Genomic DNA, 20,092 nt, shown 5'->3' on the forward strand with positions numbered 1-20,092 from the left:
TACAGAAAAGGAAATATACTATGTAAAAAATTTTTTGAAATATTATAACTTCATTTATAATAAAAGAAATTCAAATCAAAACTAAAGAAGTTAGTGCATTTTTCACCTATTAGATTGGCAAAGATCAAGGAGCTGGATCATATACTACATTGTCATGGGCATGAGAAACCAAGTACTCTTGCACAGTATAAATGACGACAACCTCTTTGCAGGGGAGCCTGATGATAGCTATTAGGTTGTAAATGTATATATTTATTATAATGTCACCTCTACAGATTTGTCATAAGATATATTCATAAGATCACAAAGATATATATATAGTCAATGCAGTAATGTAGTAGGGGAAAAAAGGGCAGTATAAAGGTTCATTAATAGTAGACTGTAAATAAAATTGTGGTACCTTTCTATAAAGAGGCAAACTTGCACCAGTGTGATACCACATGAGAAATCCATTGGATTTTGTTTTTTTGTTTTTTTAAGACGGAGTCTTGCTCTGTCACCCAGGCTGGAGTGCAAGGGTGCGATCTTGGCTCACTGCAACCTCCGCCTCCTGGGTTGAGGGAATTCTGCTGCCTCAGTCTCCTGAATAGCTGGGATTACAGGCATACAGTACCACACCTGGCTAGTTTTTTGTATTTTTAGTAGACGCAGGGTTTCGCCATGTTGGCTTGACTGGTCTCGAACTCCTGACCTCAAATGATCCGCCCGCCTTGGCCTCCCAAAGTGCTGGGATTACAGGCGTGAGCCACCTTGCCCAGCCCTATTGGATTTTTTTAAACAACAACAACAAAAAACAAGGTGCAGAAGAGAATTTGTGGTACTGTTACAGTGTGTGTGTAAGTGTGTACATTAGAACACCTCTGGAAGAATATGTAAGGAACTGGAAATAGCAGTTGCGTCCGGGTAGAGGAAACAAACAACAGGGATGGGAATGACGGAGGCCTTTTTTTTTTTATTGAGACATTCTCACTCTGTCACCCAAGCTGGAGTGCAGTGGCCCGATCTTGACTTACTGCAACCTCCGCCTCCTAGGTTCAAGCGATTCTCCCGCCTCAGCCTCCCAAGTAGCTGGGACTCCAGGTGCCTGCCCCCACACCTGGCTAATTTTTGTGTTTATAGTAGAGACAGGGTTTCGCCATTTTGACCAGGCTGATCTTGAGCTCCTGATCTCAAGTGATACACCTGCCTCAACGCCACACTTGTCTAATTTTTGTATTTTTAGTAGAGACAGGTTTCGCCACATTGGCCAGGCTGGTCTTGAACTCTGACTGTTAGTTATCCGCCCACGTCTGCCTCCGGTAGTGCTGGGATTACAGGTGTGAGCCACTGTGCCTGGCCTAGGGAGGCTTATTTTTCAGCATAAACTCTGAACTTGTACTGTTAAAAAAATTTGTTTTTAATCATAAGCCTATATAACTTAATTAAAAATAATTTAGTGGTAAATTATTGCAAAATGTTCTTTAAAATAAGATAACCATTGTTTGAATCTTTTTAAAAGACATAATCCTCCAGATCATCTAATATTATTTAAAGTGTTTACTTAATGTCCCATTACAGGATACAGCTTCATTTAAGGATCCCTTAACTCTAACATTTTAGAACAAAGTGTTAGTTACTATTTTCCTTAGCTATTCTGAATAAGTCTTTTCATAACAGGTTTATTGAGATATAATTTATATACTATCCAGTTCACCCATTTAAAGTGGTTTTAGTATATTCTACAGAGTTACGTGCCATCACCACAATTTTAAAAACACTTGATAACCCCCCAGGAGATACCTTTTTAAATTCACCCCCTAATTCCTCCCAAGTCCCCCAGCCCATAGGCAGCTGCTCATCTGTTTTCTTTGTCAATGGATATACCTATTCTGGACATTTCATGTAACAGAATCAAACAAGGCTTGACATGGCAGCTCACGCCTGTAATCTCAGCACTTTGGGAGGCCGAGGTGGGTGAATCACGAGGTCAGGAGTTGGAGACCAGCCTGGCAATATGGTGAAACCCTGTCTCTACTAAAAATACAAAAATTAGCTGGGTTTGGTGGCATGCTCCTGTAGTCCCAGCTACTTGGGAGGCTGAGGCAGAAGAATTGCTTGAACCCAGGAGGCGAAGGTTGCAGTGAGCCGAGATGGCGCCACTGCACTCCAGCCTAGGTGACAGAGCAAGACTCAGTCTCAAAAAAAAAAAAATCAGTATGTGATCTTTTATGACTGGCTTATTTTCAGTCTTTTACAAGAAATTTCACTATGCAAGTGATAGGAGAAGAACCTTGAAGACAAGGTTCATCTATATTGTGGCCATGTATCAGTACTTTATTTCCTTTTATGGCTGAATAATATTTTATCTGTGGAAATTATATGGAAAAAATACTTTTTTTCTTCAGTTGATGGATATCTGGATTGTTTTCATTTTTTGGCTGTTATGAATAATGCTATAATGAACACTTGTGTACTAGTTTTTGTATGGATGTATGTTTTCATTTCTTTCAAGTATATACCTAGGATTGGAATTGCTGGGTCATATGGTAACCCTATGTTTAATATTTTGAGGAACTGCCTGATTGTTTCCAAAGTTGCTGTGCCATTTTACATCTTTATCAACAGTGTACGAAGGCTCCGGTTTTTCTACATCCCCACCAACACTCGTTATTAATATTATCTGTCTTTTTTTTTTTTCTGAATAGAGCCTCACTTTGTTGCCCAGTGTGGAGTGGAGTGGCATGATGACAGCTCACTGTAGCCTTGACCTCTCAGGCTCAAGTGATCTTCCCACCTCAGCCCCCCTGAGTAGCTGGGATTCCAGGCATGTGCTGCCACACCTGGCTAATTTCTTAATTTTTTGTGGAGACAGAGTCTCACTATGTTGCCCAGGCTGGTCTTGAACTCCTTGCCTCAAGTAATCCTCCCCTCTCAGCCGCCCAAAGTGCTGGGATTACAGATATGAGCCAGTGTGCCCTGCTTTCTCTGTCTTTCTAATTATAGCTGTTCTAGTGAGTGTGAAGTGGTGTTGCTTTGTTTTGTTTGAGACAGGGTCTCGTTCTTTTGGCCAGGCTGGAGTGCAGTGGTGTGTGATCTCAGCTCACTACAACCTCTGCCTCCCAGGCTCAGGCAGTGCTTCCACCTCAGCCTCCCAAGTAGCTGGGACTACAGGCATGCGTCATCATGGCTGACTAATTTTTGTATTTTTTGTAGAGACAGGGTTTTGCCATGTTGCCCAGCCTTCCTGGTGGTTTTGATTTGCATTTCCATGATGCTGAATGATACTGAGCATTCTTTCATATGCTTATTTGTCTGTCTTTTTATATTTAATACAGATGTTGTTGCCCGCCATTCCTAAAATGTATGTGTGGTCAGTGTATTTGCATGTCCAGATTTCACCATGAAAAGTTCATTTTAGGAGCCCATCTATTGTCAAACTGGACATTTTAGCCACTGTAAGAAATGTGACCTTATCAAGCCCTATTGAGTCACTGTTTATAGTGATTTTTCTGATCATGTCTTTGTTAAGTTCATGTTTTATTTTTCTTACAGTATTTCACTGGCCTTGAATGTGGACATAAGTTTTGTATGCAATGCTGGAGTGAATATTTAACTACCAAAATAATGGAAGAAGGCATGGGTCAGGTAAAGATACCAAGTTGTTTCTCACTTTTTTGTTGAATTTCCTATAGTGTTCAGACCCTTGCACAAATTTGCACAAATAAAAACAGGTGAAGCTTTGTGTATCATGAATCGCATGGGGAACATTTTTCTAGATTCAAACAACTAAAGGTAATAGGCTTTTTCCTAAAGTAATGTGGCATTCCAGTTAAAGAGCCACTCTAGGTAATGTTTTCTCAGCCGGCATCAGTATTGGTATAACTGAATACCAATACTGAAACTTGTTGCACAGTTTTGTAAGATTATCTTGCTTCTGCCTTTAAAGTTGTGTGTTTAAAAACCAATCACTCAGGTTAGCAAGTCTAGTTGCTTTATGGTGATAAATATACTCTCACACACATTTCCTTTAAGGAGAAAGGGAAGGATTGAGATCCTATAAACATTAAGGTATTCCCAGAACCTAGCAAAGTGCCTGGCAATGGTAAGCATTCATTAAATATTTGTTGAATGAAGACAGTTTAAATTTCAATCTTTTTCAGACTATTTCGTGTCCTGCTCATGGTTGTGATATCTTAGTGGATGACAACACAGTTATGTAAGTATTTTTGATAGATTCTGCATGTGAATATTGGTTAGTTGGTTAAACCAAATTAATTTTTACTTAGCGCCTCAAAGGAAGTGAAACTTCTCCAAGTCTGAAGAAACTTTTAGATCTACATTCCATTCCTTAGTAGCAGTACAAAAGTCCATTTGTGACTTGGTTAAACGCCTGATCACTATTCTTACCAACTTAGAAATGCACGGTAGCTAGATTTTGATAAACCTTGGGATTGGAGATTAGAATGTGCATATGTGTTAGTTGAGGTGCTCTTGGAAGCAGATCCCAAGATAGAATAAAAAGTGAAACTGACCCATTGTGGAATAGCATGTGTGTAAGGTAAACAGCAGGAGCAGACAGACATTGATGTAGGCCTGACATCTGTTAAAGACAAGAAAGAAGGAAGATTCAACAGGAAGAGACTTCAGATGATACAGCTATGAGAGTCTTTAGCAGCCCTGTGGGGGAACTTCTGTGCATAGATTGCCTATAGAGGGATACCTTAATAAGTAGAAAGAGCTGGGCCCAGTACGCTTGATATGCTCAATCATTGACGGAGACTACCCAGGGAATCATGGTCTTTGCTGAAACACTGCTACTGATTTCAGATACACTACAGCTGGAGGCAAGCTGGAGGCTTTCAGCTAACAACTCTTCTTGTGAAAGGTTCTTTCTTTTTTTTCTTTCAACTTTTATTTTAGGTTCAGGTGTACATGTGCAGGTTTGTTACATGGGTAAATTCCTTGTCCGTAAGGTTTGGTGTACAAATGATCACATCACCCAGGTAGTGAGCACAATACCTGATAGTTTTTCAACTCTTGCCGTCCCACCCTACTCACTCTTCTAATAGTCCCCACTGTCTTTTATTCTCATCTTCACGTGTATTCACCGTTTAGCTCCCACTTAAAAATGAGAACATGTGGTATTGAGTATTTCTGTGTTAATTCATTTAGAATGATGACCTCTAGCTGCATTTGTATTGCTGCAAAGGACATGATTGTGCTGTCTTTTTTATGACTGTGTAGTGTTTCATGGGGTACATGTGCCACATTTTCTTTATCCAGTCCACTGTTGATGGGCATCTAGATTGATTTCATGTGTTTGCTATTGTGAATAATGCCACAGTGAACATACTAGTGAATGTGTCTTTTTGGTAGAGTGATTTATTTTCCCTGTGATCTCACCAACATCTGTTATTTTTTTACTTTTTAAAATTATTTTTTGTTTTAATTTTTTTTACTTTTAAATAATATTCCTTATGACTGGTATGAGATGATATGGTACATCATTATGGTTTTGATTTGCATTTCTCTAATGATTAGTGTTGTTTAACTTTTTTTGTATCTGTTGGCTGCGTGTATGTCTTCTTGAGAAGTGTCTATTCATGTACTTTGCCCTTTTTTTTTCTTTTTTTAAGTGAAAGCAAATTTCTTCATTGACAAAGTAGCTTGCTTATTTTTAAATGGGATTATTTGTTTTTTGCTTGTTTAAGTACCTTTTTAGATTCTGGATATGAGACCTTTTTTGGGTGTATAATTTGAATATTTTCTCCCATTCTGTAGGTTGTCTGTTTACTCTGTTTTAATAGTTTCTTTAGCTGTACAGAAGCTCATAAGTTTAATTAAGTCCCACTTGTCAATTTTTGCTTTTGTTGCAGTTGCGTTTGGGGACTTTGTCATAAATTCTTTGCTAAGGCTGATGTCTAGAATGGTATTTCCTGGATTTTCTTCTAAGATGTTTGTAGATTGAGCTCTTACATTCAAGTATTTAATCCTTTAGTTAATTTTTGTATATGGCTAAAGATACAGGGGTTAAGTTTCATTCTTCTGCATGTGGCTAGCTAGTTAGCCTAAAAACCATTTATGTGTGTGTGACTATTATCGATAGGATTGCATTATTTATTTGGCTCTCACCTTGAATGTTATTGGTATATATTAAATGCTACTGAATTTTGTACATTTATTTTGTATGCTGAAACTTTACTGACTTTGTCAGCTCTTGGAGCCTTTTGGCAATGTCTTTAGGGTTATTTCTAGGTATAGAATCATCATCAGTGAAGATTGATAATTTGACTTCTTTTCCTATTCGGATACGTTTTATTTCTTTCACTTGCCTGATTGCTCTGGCTAGGACTTCCAGTACTATGTTGAATGGGAGTGGTGAGTATGGGCATCCCTTTCCTAAGTGGAATGCTTTGAGCCTTTGCCTGTTTTCAGTATGATGTTGGCTGTGGGTTTGTCATAGATGGCTCTTATTATTTTGAGGTATGTTCCTTCAAAGCCTAGTTTGTTGATGGTTTTTATCATGAAGAGATGTTGGACTTTATTGAAAGCTTTCTCTGTGTCATTTGAGGAGATGACAATGGTTTTTAATTTTGTTTTTGTGGTGAATTAATTTATTGGTTTGCCCATGCTGGAGTAGAGTGGTGCCATATCGGCTCACTGCAACCTCTGCCTCCTGGATTCAAGCAGTTCTCCTGCCTCAGCCTCCCGAGTAGGTGAGATTACAGGTGTACACCACTGTGTCCAACTAAGTTTTGTATTTTTAGTAGAGACAGAGTTTTGTCATGTTGGCCAGGCTGGTCTCGAACTCCTGACCTCAGGTGATCCGCCTGCCTTAGCCTTCCAAAGTGCTAGGATTACAGGCGTGAGCCACCGCACCCGGCCAATAACTATTTTCAGTTTGTGATGACAACAAATCTTTGTCAAGAGAATTGTCTTATAAATGACCAGAGTGACACTTGCTGCCACCTTCTTGAGAATGCCTAGTCTCGAAGATGGATGCTCACTTTCTTTTACTTCCTTATCAATATCGGATAAACTAAGGGCAGAACCTTGTCCTAATAACTATTGGCTGACGTTTGCTGTCACCAGTCCTGGTGGTCCATGCCGGGTTTAGATAATTTTTTAGGCTAAGGTCAACTATCAGAAATCATTAGGATTTGTCATACCCGAAAAGCATTATGGGTAATACATGTGTAACTAAGGTGCGTTTGTTTGGCAAGCAGGGCATCTGACTTTTGGCCTGATAACATTCCTTATTATTATTTATTGATATAAAATCTGTAACATAAAACTCATTTTAATTACAGTCATGCTTAGTGTACTGGGGATTGGTTCCAGGATCCACACCCTACACCCTGAATATACCAATCTGCACATGCTCATGTCAGCCCAGCAGAACCCATGTATACAAAAATTCGACCATCCATATATGCAGGTTTCACATCCGACAAATAACTATTTTCGATCCACATTTGATTGAAAAATATTCATGTGTAAGTGGACCCATGCAGTTCAAACCTGTGTTGTTTAAGAAGCAATGGGTTTTTTTTGTTTTTTGTTTCTTTGAGATGGAATCTCTCTCTGTTGCCCAGACTGGAGTGCAGTAGTGGCATGATCTCGGCTCACTGCAACCTCCGCCTCCTAGGTTCAGGTGATTGTCCTGCCTCAGCCTCCTGAGTAGCTGGGATTACAGGTGCCCGCCACCATGCTCAGCTAATTTTTTTGTATTTTTAGTAGAGATGAGGTTTCACCATGTTGGCCAGGCTGGTTTTGAACTCCTGACCCCAAGTGATCCGCCCACTTCTGCCTCCCAAAGTGCTAGGATTACAGGCATGAGCAATTGCTCCTGGCCAGCAACTGTATTTTTAAGTATGTAATCCAGTGGCTTTTAGTATATACATAATATTATTCTAGAAACATTACCTAATTGCAGACTATTTTGATCACCTTATATCTATTAAGCAGTCATTCGCTACTCCTTTCTCCCTCTCTGGACATTTCATATAAATGGAATCATATAATATGTTGCCTTTCGTGATTGGCTTCTGTAATGTTTTCAAGATTCATCCATGTTGTATTATGAATCAACACTTTATTCCTTTTCATTGCTGAATAATGGTTCCATTATATGAACATTTCCATTTTTTACGGAAATGTGTTATGTGAACATATGAACATTTGTGTACGAGTTTTTCATTGAACACCTGTTTTTTTTTTGTTTTTTTTGTTTTTTTTGAGACGGAGTCTGGCTCTGTCGCCCAGGCTGGAGTGCAGTGGCGTGATCGCCACTCACTGCAAGCTCCGCCTCCTGGGTTCACGCCATTCTCCTGCCTCAGCCTCCCGTGTAGCTGAGACTACGGGCGCCCGCCACCATGCCTGGCTAATGTTTGTATTTTTAGTAGAGACGGGGTTTCACTGTGTTAGCCAGGATGGTCTCGATCTCCTGACCTCGTGATCCGCCTGTCTCGGCCTCCCAAAGTGTTGGGATTACAGATGTGAGCCACTGCGCCCGGCCGTAAACACCTGTTTTTTTTTTTTTTTTTTTTTTTGAGACGGAGTCTCGCTCTGTCGCCCAGGCTGGAGTGCAGTGGCGCAATCTCGGCTCACTGCAAGCTCCGCCTCCCGGGTTCACGCCATTCTCCTACCTCAGCCTCCCCAGTAGCTGGGACTACAGGCGCCCGCCACTGCGCCCGGCTAATTTTTTTCTATTTTTTAGTAGAGACGGGGTTTCACCATGGTCTCGATCTCCTGACCTTGCGTAAACACCTGTTTTTAATCTCTTAAGTGTATATATACCTCAAAGGAGAATTGCTGGGTCGTGTGGTAATGCTATGTTTAACTTTTTTTTTTTTGAGGTGGAGTCTTGCTCTGTCGCCCAGGCTGTAGTGCAGTGGCGCAGTCTCGGCTCACTGTAAGCTCTGCCTCCCAGGTTCGCGCCATTCTCCTGCCTCAGCCTCCCCAGTAGGTGGGACTACAGGCGCTGCCACCATGCCCGGCTAATTTTTTTTTTTCGTATTTTTAGTAGAGATGGGGTTTCACCGTGTTAGTTAGGGTGGTCTCGATCTCCTGACCTTGTGATCCGCCCGTCTCAGCCTCCCAAAGTGCTGGGATTACAGGCGTGAGCCACCGCGCCCGGCCCGCTATGTTTAACTTTTTGAGGAACCACATGAATTATTTTTAGACCACAGGTTCTACTTCTGTGAAATATGGAGATTTACTCATTTAAAAAATATTAATTGAACACTTTCTATAGGCCAGGCACTGTACCGGACACCTGGGTATCCTTTCTTGGGGTTGGGAGGAGAAAGACAATGATTATACAGATAACTGTCTAATTAAAATTATGATAATTTCTATAAAGGAGATGTTTAAGGTACCATGAGAATTGAGAGGGGATCTATATCCAAACAAGTGTAGAAACTCAGGAAAGGCTTCCTTGAGTAATATTTTATTGTAACTGAGTGAGGTAATATAGTAATAGCGTCTAATATTTTTTGAGTGCTTACTATCTGCCAGGCACTATTCTAGTCTCACAACCATATTTCTGATATCTATTTTACAGATTAGTAACCTGAGGAATGGAAAGTTCAAAGAATTTACCTTCAATTCATAGCTAGTGAGTGGTGAGGCCAGCATTCAAACCTAGGCTCTCCCATCTTAGAGCTCCATTATAGTATTCTTGTCTTTCCAAGGGAGGCAGCCTTATGCAAAACCTCTGATGAAGGGTGGTACTTACTGTTTTGAAGGAAATACAAGCACACGAATGTGATAGAAGTGCACTGAAAGTGGCACAGGACAGGGTGGGATCTTGTGGAAGGAGAGAGGCCTGTGAAGCTCAGAAGAGTCAGATGAGGCCAGATTGTCTGGTTCATTTAAAATATTTTAATGGGGTTGAGCTACATGCATGTTCTTCCTGTCTTTCTCAGTGGGAATTCTTTTTCTTGTAATACACTCAAGAGTATTTACCACAGAATTAGTGAAACTTAAGCTTCAGGGTTCCTCACTACGTGGGCTCCTGTGAGTTCTGGAAATTCTTGTGAATTATAGAGTGTTCAGAAGAGGCCAGGATGCAATCAGTGAGCATTTCTGGTTAATTTCCAAGAGCTCTCAGAGGAAGAAGGCTCTTAAAATTATATGAGCTTTGGGTGTCACAAAACCTGGATCCATTTCTTAACATTTCTGTCAACAGTATCTGTCTCATTTCACATACTGATTTGGGTGGGGTATCTGAAGTAAGGTGGCTGAGAATTGCTGTTTTTTAAGGCATGATATCAGAGTCAAAAGACCCTGAAATGCGCCTAAACTTGGCACTAGTTGGTAAGTCATTAGGGTGTAATAAAAACTGGGTAAAAGTAGAATATTTAAAAAATAAGAACCATGGAAAAAAATGTCTATGAAAATAAAACTATACAGACTTTGAAATTATTGTTTTGATCAGTACAATTACATTTGTTGATAGCCTGTGTGCATTTCAGTATTTACAGCTTAGGGCATAAACATGTTGTAGCCATTAGCATAAACAGCTTTGGAAACTATGCTTTATAAATGTGGAAAATACTCTTGACTGGAAACTTTGTAATCTATTTTTATTCTTGGTTTCAGGCGCCTGATCACAGATTCAAAAGTTAAATTAAAGTATCAGCATTTAATAACAAATAGCTTTGTAGAGGTAAGTGATTTGTTTTCCTTCTTGTAGGAAGGAATTCTGTTTATTAATAGAAATACTATTTTTAAAAATTATAATTTATTGACAGTAAAAAAACATCTTTACCATATTTCGAAGCATGCCAAAATACCTTTATTCTCAAAAGAGTATGACAGGCCAGGTGCGGTGGCTCACGCCTGTAATCCCAGCACTAAGGGAGGCCGAGGTGGGTGGATCATCTGAGATCAGGAGTTCAAGACCAGCCTGGCCAACATGGTGAAACCCCGTCTCTTCTAAAAATACAAAAATTAGCTGGGCACAGTGGCACAAGCCTGTAATTCCAGCTACTTGGGAGGCTGAGGCAGGAGAATCGCCTGAACCTCGGAGGCGGAGGTTGCAGTGAGCCGAGATCGTGCCACTGCACTCCAGCCTGGATGTCAGAGCGAGACTCCCTCTTAATAAAAAGTAAAATAAAATAAAAGAGTATGAGAAACCAGTCAGTAGATCTCTCCATATATCTCGACCTTGGATAATAAAATCATTTTTAGTGTATTCTTTATTTTTCTTTACCATAGCAGAGAATTGTAGTAGATTACTAATCATGTCATGTTTAACCATGAGATTCTAACCCTGCTATTTCTCTGCTCGTTTTAGGTTTCATTACCAGTAAATCTTGTTAATAAAGAATGCTATACTTTATTGGACCATGCCTTTGCCCATTTGTTCTATGACTCCTTTTGTGCTACAGTGGCAGAGTTGAGTAGTTGCTACGGAGGCTGTTCTGGCCTGCAAAACCAAAATTCTTTACCCTCTTGGCTCTTTACAGAGGAGTTAACCAGATCCTGTATGACAACATCAGTGTAACTTGGTCTTCTAATTCTAAAAAGTAATTATTTCTGTTAGAGATTAAACCTGGAAACAGCCTATTTTAGAAATAGTGTATTATTTGAAATGGTCAAAGGACTTCTGAATTCTGGTGGAGTGTTTTGTTTCATAATAAAAATACTATAAAAGTTATATTTCCTTTTGAGGAACTAAAATGCACTCTTTGCCTGTGGTTTAGGAACTGGGTTGTTGTTTTTTTTTTCTTACAAGAGCTTTTTATGGGAGAAGTTGTATGTATATCCTTTAGCCTATCTTGAACTATTCTGTAGCATCTAAGCACCTTCCTTGATAAAGAGTATATCTGATTTTCTTGTGTCTTTTGAAAATTGTCCTGAAATAGAACCATAAATAAATTAGTGCTTTTTAATGATCACATGCATAATATTTTATTAAAGTTTCAGTGGGATTAAAAGAACATAGAACAAGAGATAATTCATGTATTTTATAAAACCGAGTCTTCAAGGATCAGTCATCTTAAAAAAAAAACAAAAACAACAAAAAAAACAGTACATCTGAAAGTGTTGCTATAGAAGACCACAGCAAGTTTTCATAAGCTTGTGTCATCATCCCCCATTTGCCCCTTGTACCAGAGAAGCAATATAAATAATTGCTTGATGTACTGTTAAATCTTGCATCATGACCTAGTTTAATTTGCTGCCTTTTTTGAGGCAAGGCCTCATTCTGACACCCAGGCTGGAGTGCAGCAGATGATCACAGCTCTCTGCAGTCTCTACCTTCTGGGCTCAAGTGATTCTCTTGCCTCAGCCTCCTGTGTAGTCGGGACTATAGGCACATACTACCATGACTGGCTAAATTCTTTTTTTTTTTTTTTTTTTTTTTTTTTGTTTGTAGGTAGAGACAAGGTCTTGCTATGTTACCCGGGCTGATCTTGAGTGCTTGACCTCAAACAGTCCTCCCGCCTTGGCCTCCCTAAGTTCTGGGATTATAGGTGTGAGCCACTGTGCCCAACCAGCTGTCATTTTTTATTTTCTAACTTGTATTTCAGTGCAATCGACTGTTAAAGTGGTGTCCTGCCCCAGATTGCCACCATGTTGTTAAAGTCCAATATCCTGATGCTAAACCTGTTCGCTGCAAATGTGGGCGCCAATTTTGGTAAGCAAGTGATTTCCTAAACTAAAATAGTGCACAAAGCGTTTTTATTTCTCCTGTTTATTCTTGGTAGTAAAATAGAAGGAAAAAGAATGTTTCCCTTCGGCAGGGAGATGTTTGATACTGGTTTAAAATAGTATATATCTCTTTGAGAATTGTATGAAAAGGTCACGTCTTAAAAAATTTTTCCTCTTTCCTTGATCTAACTTTTTTGAATTTTTTTTTTATGGAGAAAATATACAACTCTAATCATATCTTCCTGTATGCTGCACTGTAACTTAAGGGAAGCAAACTTGTAGATTTGGGACTATACGTTTTCCTTTACTTTGCCAAGTTTTAACCTTACTTATGCAAAGGAAATGTGCAGGTTAATTCGGCTGATAGTCTCTTTTTTAACTTTTTTCCTGTGGCCCTTCTTGCCCAGCTTTCTTGGTAAATTGGGCTTTTGGAGTTCTATAGTATGCTCTTCAGCCTCTGAATTCTAGATTTGAACTGCCAGGAAGTTTCCAGTGCCACATATTAGGGGATGTCTTAATCAGTTCAGGCTCCTTTACAGTTGTTCTCGTTTTTTCTGAAGTGGATAGGCTGAAAATTTTTCAAATTTTTGACTTATTTCCTTTTGATTAACAGTTTATCTCTAGGTCATTCATCTCTTCTTGCATTTTCTATAAACATTGAAGAGAAGCTAAGCTGCATTTTCAACACTTTACTTGGTAATTTCCTCAACCAGATATTCAGATTCATATCTCTACCTACCCCAAAACGATTCAGCCAACTTCTTTGCCACTTTATAGCAAGGATGGCCTTTCTTCTAGTTTCTAACAGCATGTTCCTCATTTTCATCTGAGACCTCATCATAATGGCCTTTAATGTCCATTATTTCTAACAACATTCTGTTCATGGCCATTTATTTAGGTTTTCTCTATGATTGAGGCATTCCCCACACTTCTGTCTTTCTGAATCCTCACCAGAATTACCCTTAACAGTTCAGTTCATTCACAGTGATCTAGGCTTTTTCTAGCTTGCACTTCCAAGCTCTTAGTCTAGCCTCTACTTATTACCTAGTTTCAAATCGGCTTTCACATTTTTGGTTTTGTTAAAACAGCACCCTCACTTCTTGGTACCGTTTTCTGTCTTCATGTTCAGGCTGTTATAACAAAAGACCATAAACTGGGTGGCTTCTAAACAACATAAATTTATTTCTTACAATTCTTAAGGGTGAGAAGTCCAAGATCAAGGTGCCAGAAGATTTGTTGTCTGGTGAGGGCCCGCTTTTCTGGTTCATAGATGGTGCCTACTTGCTGGGTCCGCATATGGTGGAAAGGACAAGGCAGCTCTCTGGGCCCTTTTTTTTTTTTAAAGGATGCCAATTCCATTCACCTCCTAGAGGCTCCACATCCTAATGCTGTCACATTGGTTATTAAGTTTAACATACACATTTTAGTGGGACACTAACATTTATATCCTGCTAGAAGTTTAAGATGATTTTCTGTTCCTTTGAGGGTCTTGAGGAGTAAGAAGCCCGTCAAGCCAAGGCGCTCTAGACCCAGCAAATAGATTTTTTGTTTTGTTTTGTTTTGAGAGAGGGTCTTACTCCATCACCCAGGCTGGAGTACGTGGCACGATCTTGCACTGTAACCTTTGCTTCCCAGGTTCAAGCGATTCTTGTGCCTCCCGAGTAGCTGGGATTACAGGCGTGTGCCACCACGCCAGGCTTGCTTATATGTTTGTTTATTTATTTATTTATTTTAGAGACAGCATTTCACCATGTTGGCCAGGCTGGTCTTGAACTCCTGGCCTCAAGTGATCCACCTGCCTTGGCCCTCCGTGAATGCTGGGATTACTGGCAAGAAGCACCATGGCCAACCAGATATTTTTTGGGGGATGGGGGGTAGATATTTTATTGGTATGCCATACCTTTCTTTTTTTCCTCCAAACATCTATAGAATTACACTTTAACACATCATTAATAATAAATATTTCCAAAAAGAGCAGGTAAGCTCACAGAGATTGAATATGTGTAAAATACATACTGTTATGATAAAGATTAAATATGCATTGTTATTTTAGAGAAAAGGTGGATAATACCTACTTTCCAATGTATTTTTAGCATGACACATGTCAAACAAAGTATAGAGAATACAACAGTGAATACCCTATGTAGCTACAATCCAGCTAAAGCGAAATTAGTATTTTGTTTTTCTTCATTAAGAGATAAAACATGACACGTATATTTGAAGCTCCTTGGTTCCATGTTCCTTCCCATTCCCCATCTTTCTTTTCAGAAATAACCATTTATCTTAACCTGATTTAAATCAGTAGTAGTTTGTTTCTCTCTTTAGCAAAGGATTTTTTGCCATTCGTAAATTACTTAATTAGCTAATCTGTCGTTTTATTATTTTTTTCTTAAGCATTTGTGTTTGTTAATTATCCTTCTTTTACAAATGTATATGTCATGAGCTTAGAAAACAAAAGTGAATTACCGATTAATACATGTTTAGTAAGTAGTTAGTCTTTTTTTTTTTTTATACCTTGCCCAGTACCATTTCCCTCTACAGGGCTGAGGTTCTTTTGTTTAAATAATGCAAAGATGTGACCTATTTGCTTCCCATATATTGTCTACTGTGTATTAGTACTAAATTATATAAGTAACCTACAAAGTCAGCCTTTTATTCTTCATTTAGGGTGTTAAGTAAAAGATTAAAAATACACTGATGAAACATGAGTTGAAACTTCTCAATATAGTCTGAGGCACCTTAGCAACAATTATTATGAAATTGTCATCAAAGCGTGTCTTCATGCTTATAGTCATTCTTCATTTCACACATATTGAGTACCCACTATGTTTTAGTTCTAATACTAAATTCTAGGTAATTAACCGTAAAGCAGACATGGATTCTCTCCTTGTATTTGCCAGTCACTAGAAACTAGTGACTGTGGAACTATAAGGCATGAAATGATTGGCTTATTTACTTACTTACTGTAGGTAGGCCTTAATTCTATTAACTCTTTGTATCACTTAACAGCTTTAACTGTGGAGAAAATTGGCATGATCCTGTTAAATGTAAGGTGAGTTTGATATTTCCATTTTTAAATAATGTAATGACACACTTCTAAGACTTAGTGACTGAAAATCGTAGCTGATGATTTTATCTATCTATTGGTAGGTTTTTTTTTTTTTTACCCTTTTAATTTCGGATGATTATTGCATGTATTCAGAGGTAATTCCTTAGTATAAGTCAAGTCAGTTCCTGATTATTACTAGAATAACCATGGCTAAGGCACGTCTTTGTCAGGCTTTGTAATTAGGGGAATACACACCTTGTAGTTGGGCTTCTTTTCAAGCTGTAGGTTCCCCACTCAGCTTCTGCCAAAGAAAATCCTACTTTGGTTGATTTTATATATACTGGACATTATAGTTATGGGATTTCCCTGGCTTAAGATGATGTGAGCCTAGTGATAATCTTTTTCATTGGCTTTTACATTTAAGCTTGACTATAGTTAAGTGCTAAAGTAATTTGCTCTTTTTTAAAGTCTTTTGTTGTATTCTAACAATTGTTGTTTTCAAACAGTGGTTAAAGAAATGGATTAAAAAGTGCGATGATGACAGTGAAACCTCCAATTGGATTGCAGCCAACACAAAGGTTAGTGTTTTCCTTCAGTAATTCTTGGTAATGAAAATGATAAGGGTTGGTGTTTTGGCATTAGCAAAAGCAATAAGGTGAGCTACTTACAGGCTTCGTTTCATCTTTTTCTCCATTGAGTCTTTTTTTTTTTTTTTTTCTAGAATGCTTGCCTGTTATTTCCTTTTTGTCTTTGAGTTTATTTTAGAGTATTGAGTACTGTACTACAGTATCCACAGTTCTCTGCCTTAGGTTGCTTCTACTGGAAAAAAATTAGTGTTCTATAGAGGAAAAAGCTGATAATTTTTCAAGTGTGGGATTTGTGCTTGGCTGCCGTTTAGTATATGAATGTATTGGAGTTTACTCCGCCTAGCTTGGTTCTATTAGGCTGATTTACATTTTTGTTCCTAATTTTTTTTTGAAGTATATTGCTCTTGATACTAGTTTCAAAATTCAGTCTCTTTATGATCACAAGCCACTTTCTTAACCCCAGACAAATGTCTTACAAGTGTTTAAGTCTTGAGTACCCTTCTCCTTAATCACTAATATAATAAGCAAGCATTTCAATGCCAGCTGTGTACCCAGCTAGTCTTTCAATACAAAGTTGTATTATCCATCCTTTATGTAATTCAGTCCTATCCTGTCCACATAGTGAGTGACTTGGGTAATGAATGGTAGGATGGTTCATGGGCTATTCATTTTTAGTATTATTTTGTACATGTAAAGATGATGCTTTAAAGAATGCCAAGTTGTTCGACCCATAGTATATAAAGTTATCTTTGAACTGTTCACTCACTCATCACAGGACAATGAGAGTAAGAAGTGCGTAAACAGTGAAGGCCAACACAGGTTATCTGTGTGTGTTTAAGTATACATCTTACATACTTACAGATAAAAATGAATATACGTTTCTATCTCCCAGAAAGTAGTGAAACAGTGAATCTTGCCACATAAAACAAATGCCTAATTCTTTAAGGAATATATGGTAGAAATATTTCTTTGTTCCCTCCAAAACCATCACGATAAGCATAACTCACATCAATCAAAGAAAACCTTACTGTAAATATACTGTAATATCAGAAAGTGGTTACTTCTTTTGTTATTAAAAAAAATTCTTAACCAAGCATTCTTTTTTTGAAAATCGAAGATTTTCCCGCAAGAAATGTTCCTTAAAGTCCCAGAATTCTTTAATATGCTCTGAAAAACTTATATTTAGAATGGCAATTATATTTTCACTAAATTGTTTAAATGGTCGCCTTTTTTCTACATTTAGAGAAATTCCTACTCGTAAGCCCCGAAGATGTTTAAAATAGGGAGTACAGGCTTGAATATGTTTGGCTTAGTTTAGATTATAGATTATCAAGGAAGAATGGCAATTTGTAAAGCAAATTTAGCTGCTCAGTATTTTTGGGAGAAAACCGAAGAGTTTTTCTTTTGAGGTTTTAGAAGCTTTTGAGATTATTAGCTCCCTAAACAGATTTGCATATTGTCAGTGATATCCTAACATTTTGGAAGTTTAATACTATTTGGTTAATTATAACCAAGAAATTTAGAAGGAAACATTTTATGCCTGAAATTTGCTTGTTTGGAAAAATGTAAAATTTCTTGATGATTTCAAAAATTTGATTTGAAATAATTGCTATCGTTGATGGACAGCATAGTCAGTTCCACAAAGAAGGCCAAATTGTGCAAATACTAATATAGTGAGTGACGTTCCCTCCTTGGGGGAGTTACAAACCTCAATCACAAATGCAAGAACAAAAAAACCATAGGCCTACAGAGAGGTAATTTTGGCTTACTAGCAACCAAGAACATGATATGAGGCCAGGTCAGTGGCTCACACCTGTAATCCTAACACTTTGGGAGGCCAAGGTGGGCAGATTGCTTGAGCCTGAGAGAGATTGAGACCAACCTGGGCAACATGGTGAAACCCCAACTCAACAAAAAATTCAAAAATTAGCCGAGCATGGTGGCATGTGCCTGTAGTCGCATTACTTGGGAGACTGAGGTGGGAGGATGACTTGAGCCCTTGAGGTCAAACCTACAGTGAGCTGTGATTGCACTTCTGCACTCCAGCCTGGGCAACAGTGAGGCCCTGTCTCAAAAAGAAAAAGAAAATGATTTGGACTTGGAAAAAAATAATCTAACATGATCTCTGTAGCATACTTGTTAAAAGGAGTACAATGAAAAGAATTTAAAATCTGGGTATTTGGCAGGAGAAACTTGGAAAATCCAGTAGTCACAAAATGAATTTACCAATCAAGGTCTGATTTCCTAGTTACCTGACATTGAAGTCAGATTGCTTGGATTTGGATCCTGACTTTACTTACGTGACCTTGGACTAGCTTCTTTATAATTTCTTTCTCCCTTAGTTTATTAATCTGACAAATGGAAATAGGAATAGCACCACTCTAAGAAATTATTAGTTGATACATATAAAACATTGACAACAGTGCATGGGATATGGGAAGTACTCCATTATTTCTAGATGACACTAGAGAGTATAGTGTATTTATATGAATAGAATGCTTTTTATCTACCATAATACTATTATTACTAAATACTTACAATGTTTTTGTCTCTCAACTCTGCTTAAAAAGAAATCCTAGGAAGGCTGAGGTGGGAAGATCACTTGACTCCAGAAGTTCAGGACTTTAGTGAGCTATGATTGGGCCTCTGAATAGCCACTGCACTACAACCTGGGCAACGTAGTGAGACTCTGAGTTTAAAAAACCAAGTCCTTAAATTGTACGTCTTAAAAGCCAGTGGTAATAATGATAACAGCTCACTTTAAATAGTGCTTAAGTGTTCAACACTGTTCTAAGTGCTTTATGTGTATTAACCGCAATAAATAAGATGTTTAAAAACCAAATCTAGAACTGGCTTTTCTTTAATGTTAGTAATGCAACCTAGTGTAGCGTTGACACCAACTTTATAGTTTCTTTTCATAGGAATGTCCCAAATGCCATGTCACAATTGAGAAGGATGGTGGTTGTAATCACATGGTCTGTCGTAACCAGAATTGTAAAGCAGAGTTTTGCTGGGTGTGTCTTGGCCCATGGGAACCACATGGATCTGCCTGGTAGGTTGGGGAAATTAAGGGAAGAATGTATTTACATAGGTATGTACCATGTATTATGAATAACATTTTTACCTCATAGATATCACCATCTAACTTGCAAGCTAAATAAATACATAGTATGTGATTAATGTTATAAGTATATGCAGACATACACACACACACACACACACACAGAAACATACTGCTTTCCTCATTTTATTGATGGCTTACTTGAACTAATATAAGAATCTTGGGCCAGGCGCGGTGGCTCACACCTGTAATTCCAGCACTTTGGGAGGCCAAGGTGGGTGGACCACCTGAGGTCGGGAGTTCGAGACCAGCCTGACCAACATGGAGAAACCCCGTCTCTATTAAAAATACAAAATTAGCCAGGCGTGGTGGCACATGCCTGTAATCCCAGCTACTTGGGAGGCTGAGGCAGGAGAATCGCTTGAACTCAGGAAGTGGAGGTTGCAATGAGCCAAGATCGCCCCATTGGACTCTAGCCTGGGCAACAAGAGCGAAACTCTGTTTCAAAAAAAATAATCTTACACAGCATATGAGCAGTTTTCTCACTGGTTAAGGGCATAAGCCTCCATTGGGTGACAGGCAAAAGTTTAAGCTCCGAAACTCTGTCATACTCTTAAGTATGTTTCCCATCCTCTCTAAATTCTATTCTTCATCTTCTCAATGAAGAAAATAATGCGTATTTCATAAAATGTTTAAGGGATTAAATATGTTAGTATATTTAAAGTCCTTAGCCAAGTGCATGGTATATAGTAAGCA

General features: G+C 38.5%; 1 protein-coding gene across 1 annotated transcript in view; it reads left to right on the top strand.

Moving 5' to 3' along the window:
• Positions 1-20,092, top strand: part of ARIH1 (ariadne RBR E3 ubiquitin protein ligase 1) — a 130,435-nt gene that overhangs the window by 78,312 nt on the left and 32,031 nt on the right. The window contains exons 4-10 of the mRNA XM_008015994.3: positions 3,532-3,624; positions 4,140-4,195; positions 10,585-10,651; positions 12,519-12,625; positions 15,649-15,691; positions 16,195-16,266; positions 19,197-19,327. Of these exons, the coding sequence (XP_008014185.1) occupies positions 3,532-3,624; positions 4,140-4,195; positions 10,585-10,651; positions 12,519-12,625; positions 15,649-15,691; positions 16,195-16,266; positions 19,197-19,327 (569 nt within the window). The remainder of the gene's footprint in view (positions 1-3,531; positions 3,625-4,139; positions 4,196-10,584; positions 10,652-12,518; positions 12,626-15,648; positions 15,692-16,194; positions 16,267-19,196; positions 19,328-20,092) is intronic.

The sequence above is a fragment of the Chlorocebus sabaeus genome, chromosome 26 (genome assembly GCF_047675955.1).
Source record: "Chlorocebus sabaeus isolate Y175 chromosome 26, mChlSab1.0.hap1, whole genome shotgun sequence".
Lineage (NCBI taxonomy): Eukaryota > Metazoa > Chordata > Mammalia > Primates > Cercopithecidae > Chlorocebus > Chlorocebus sabaeus.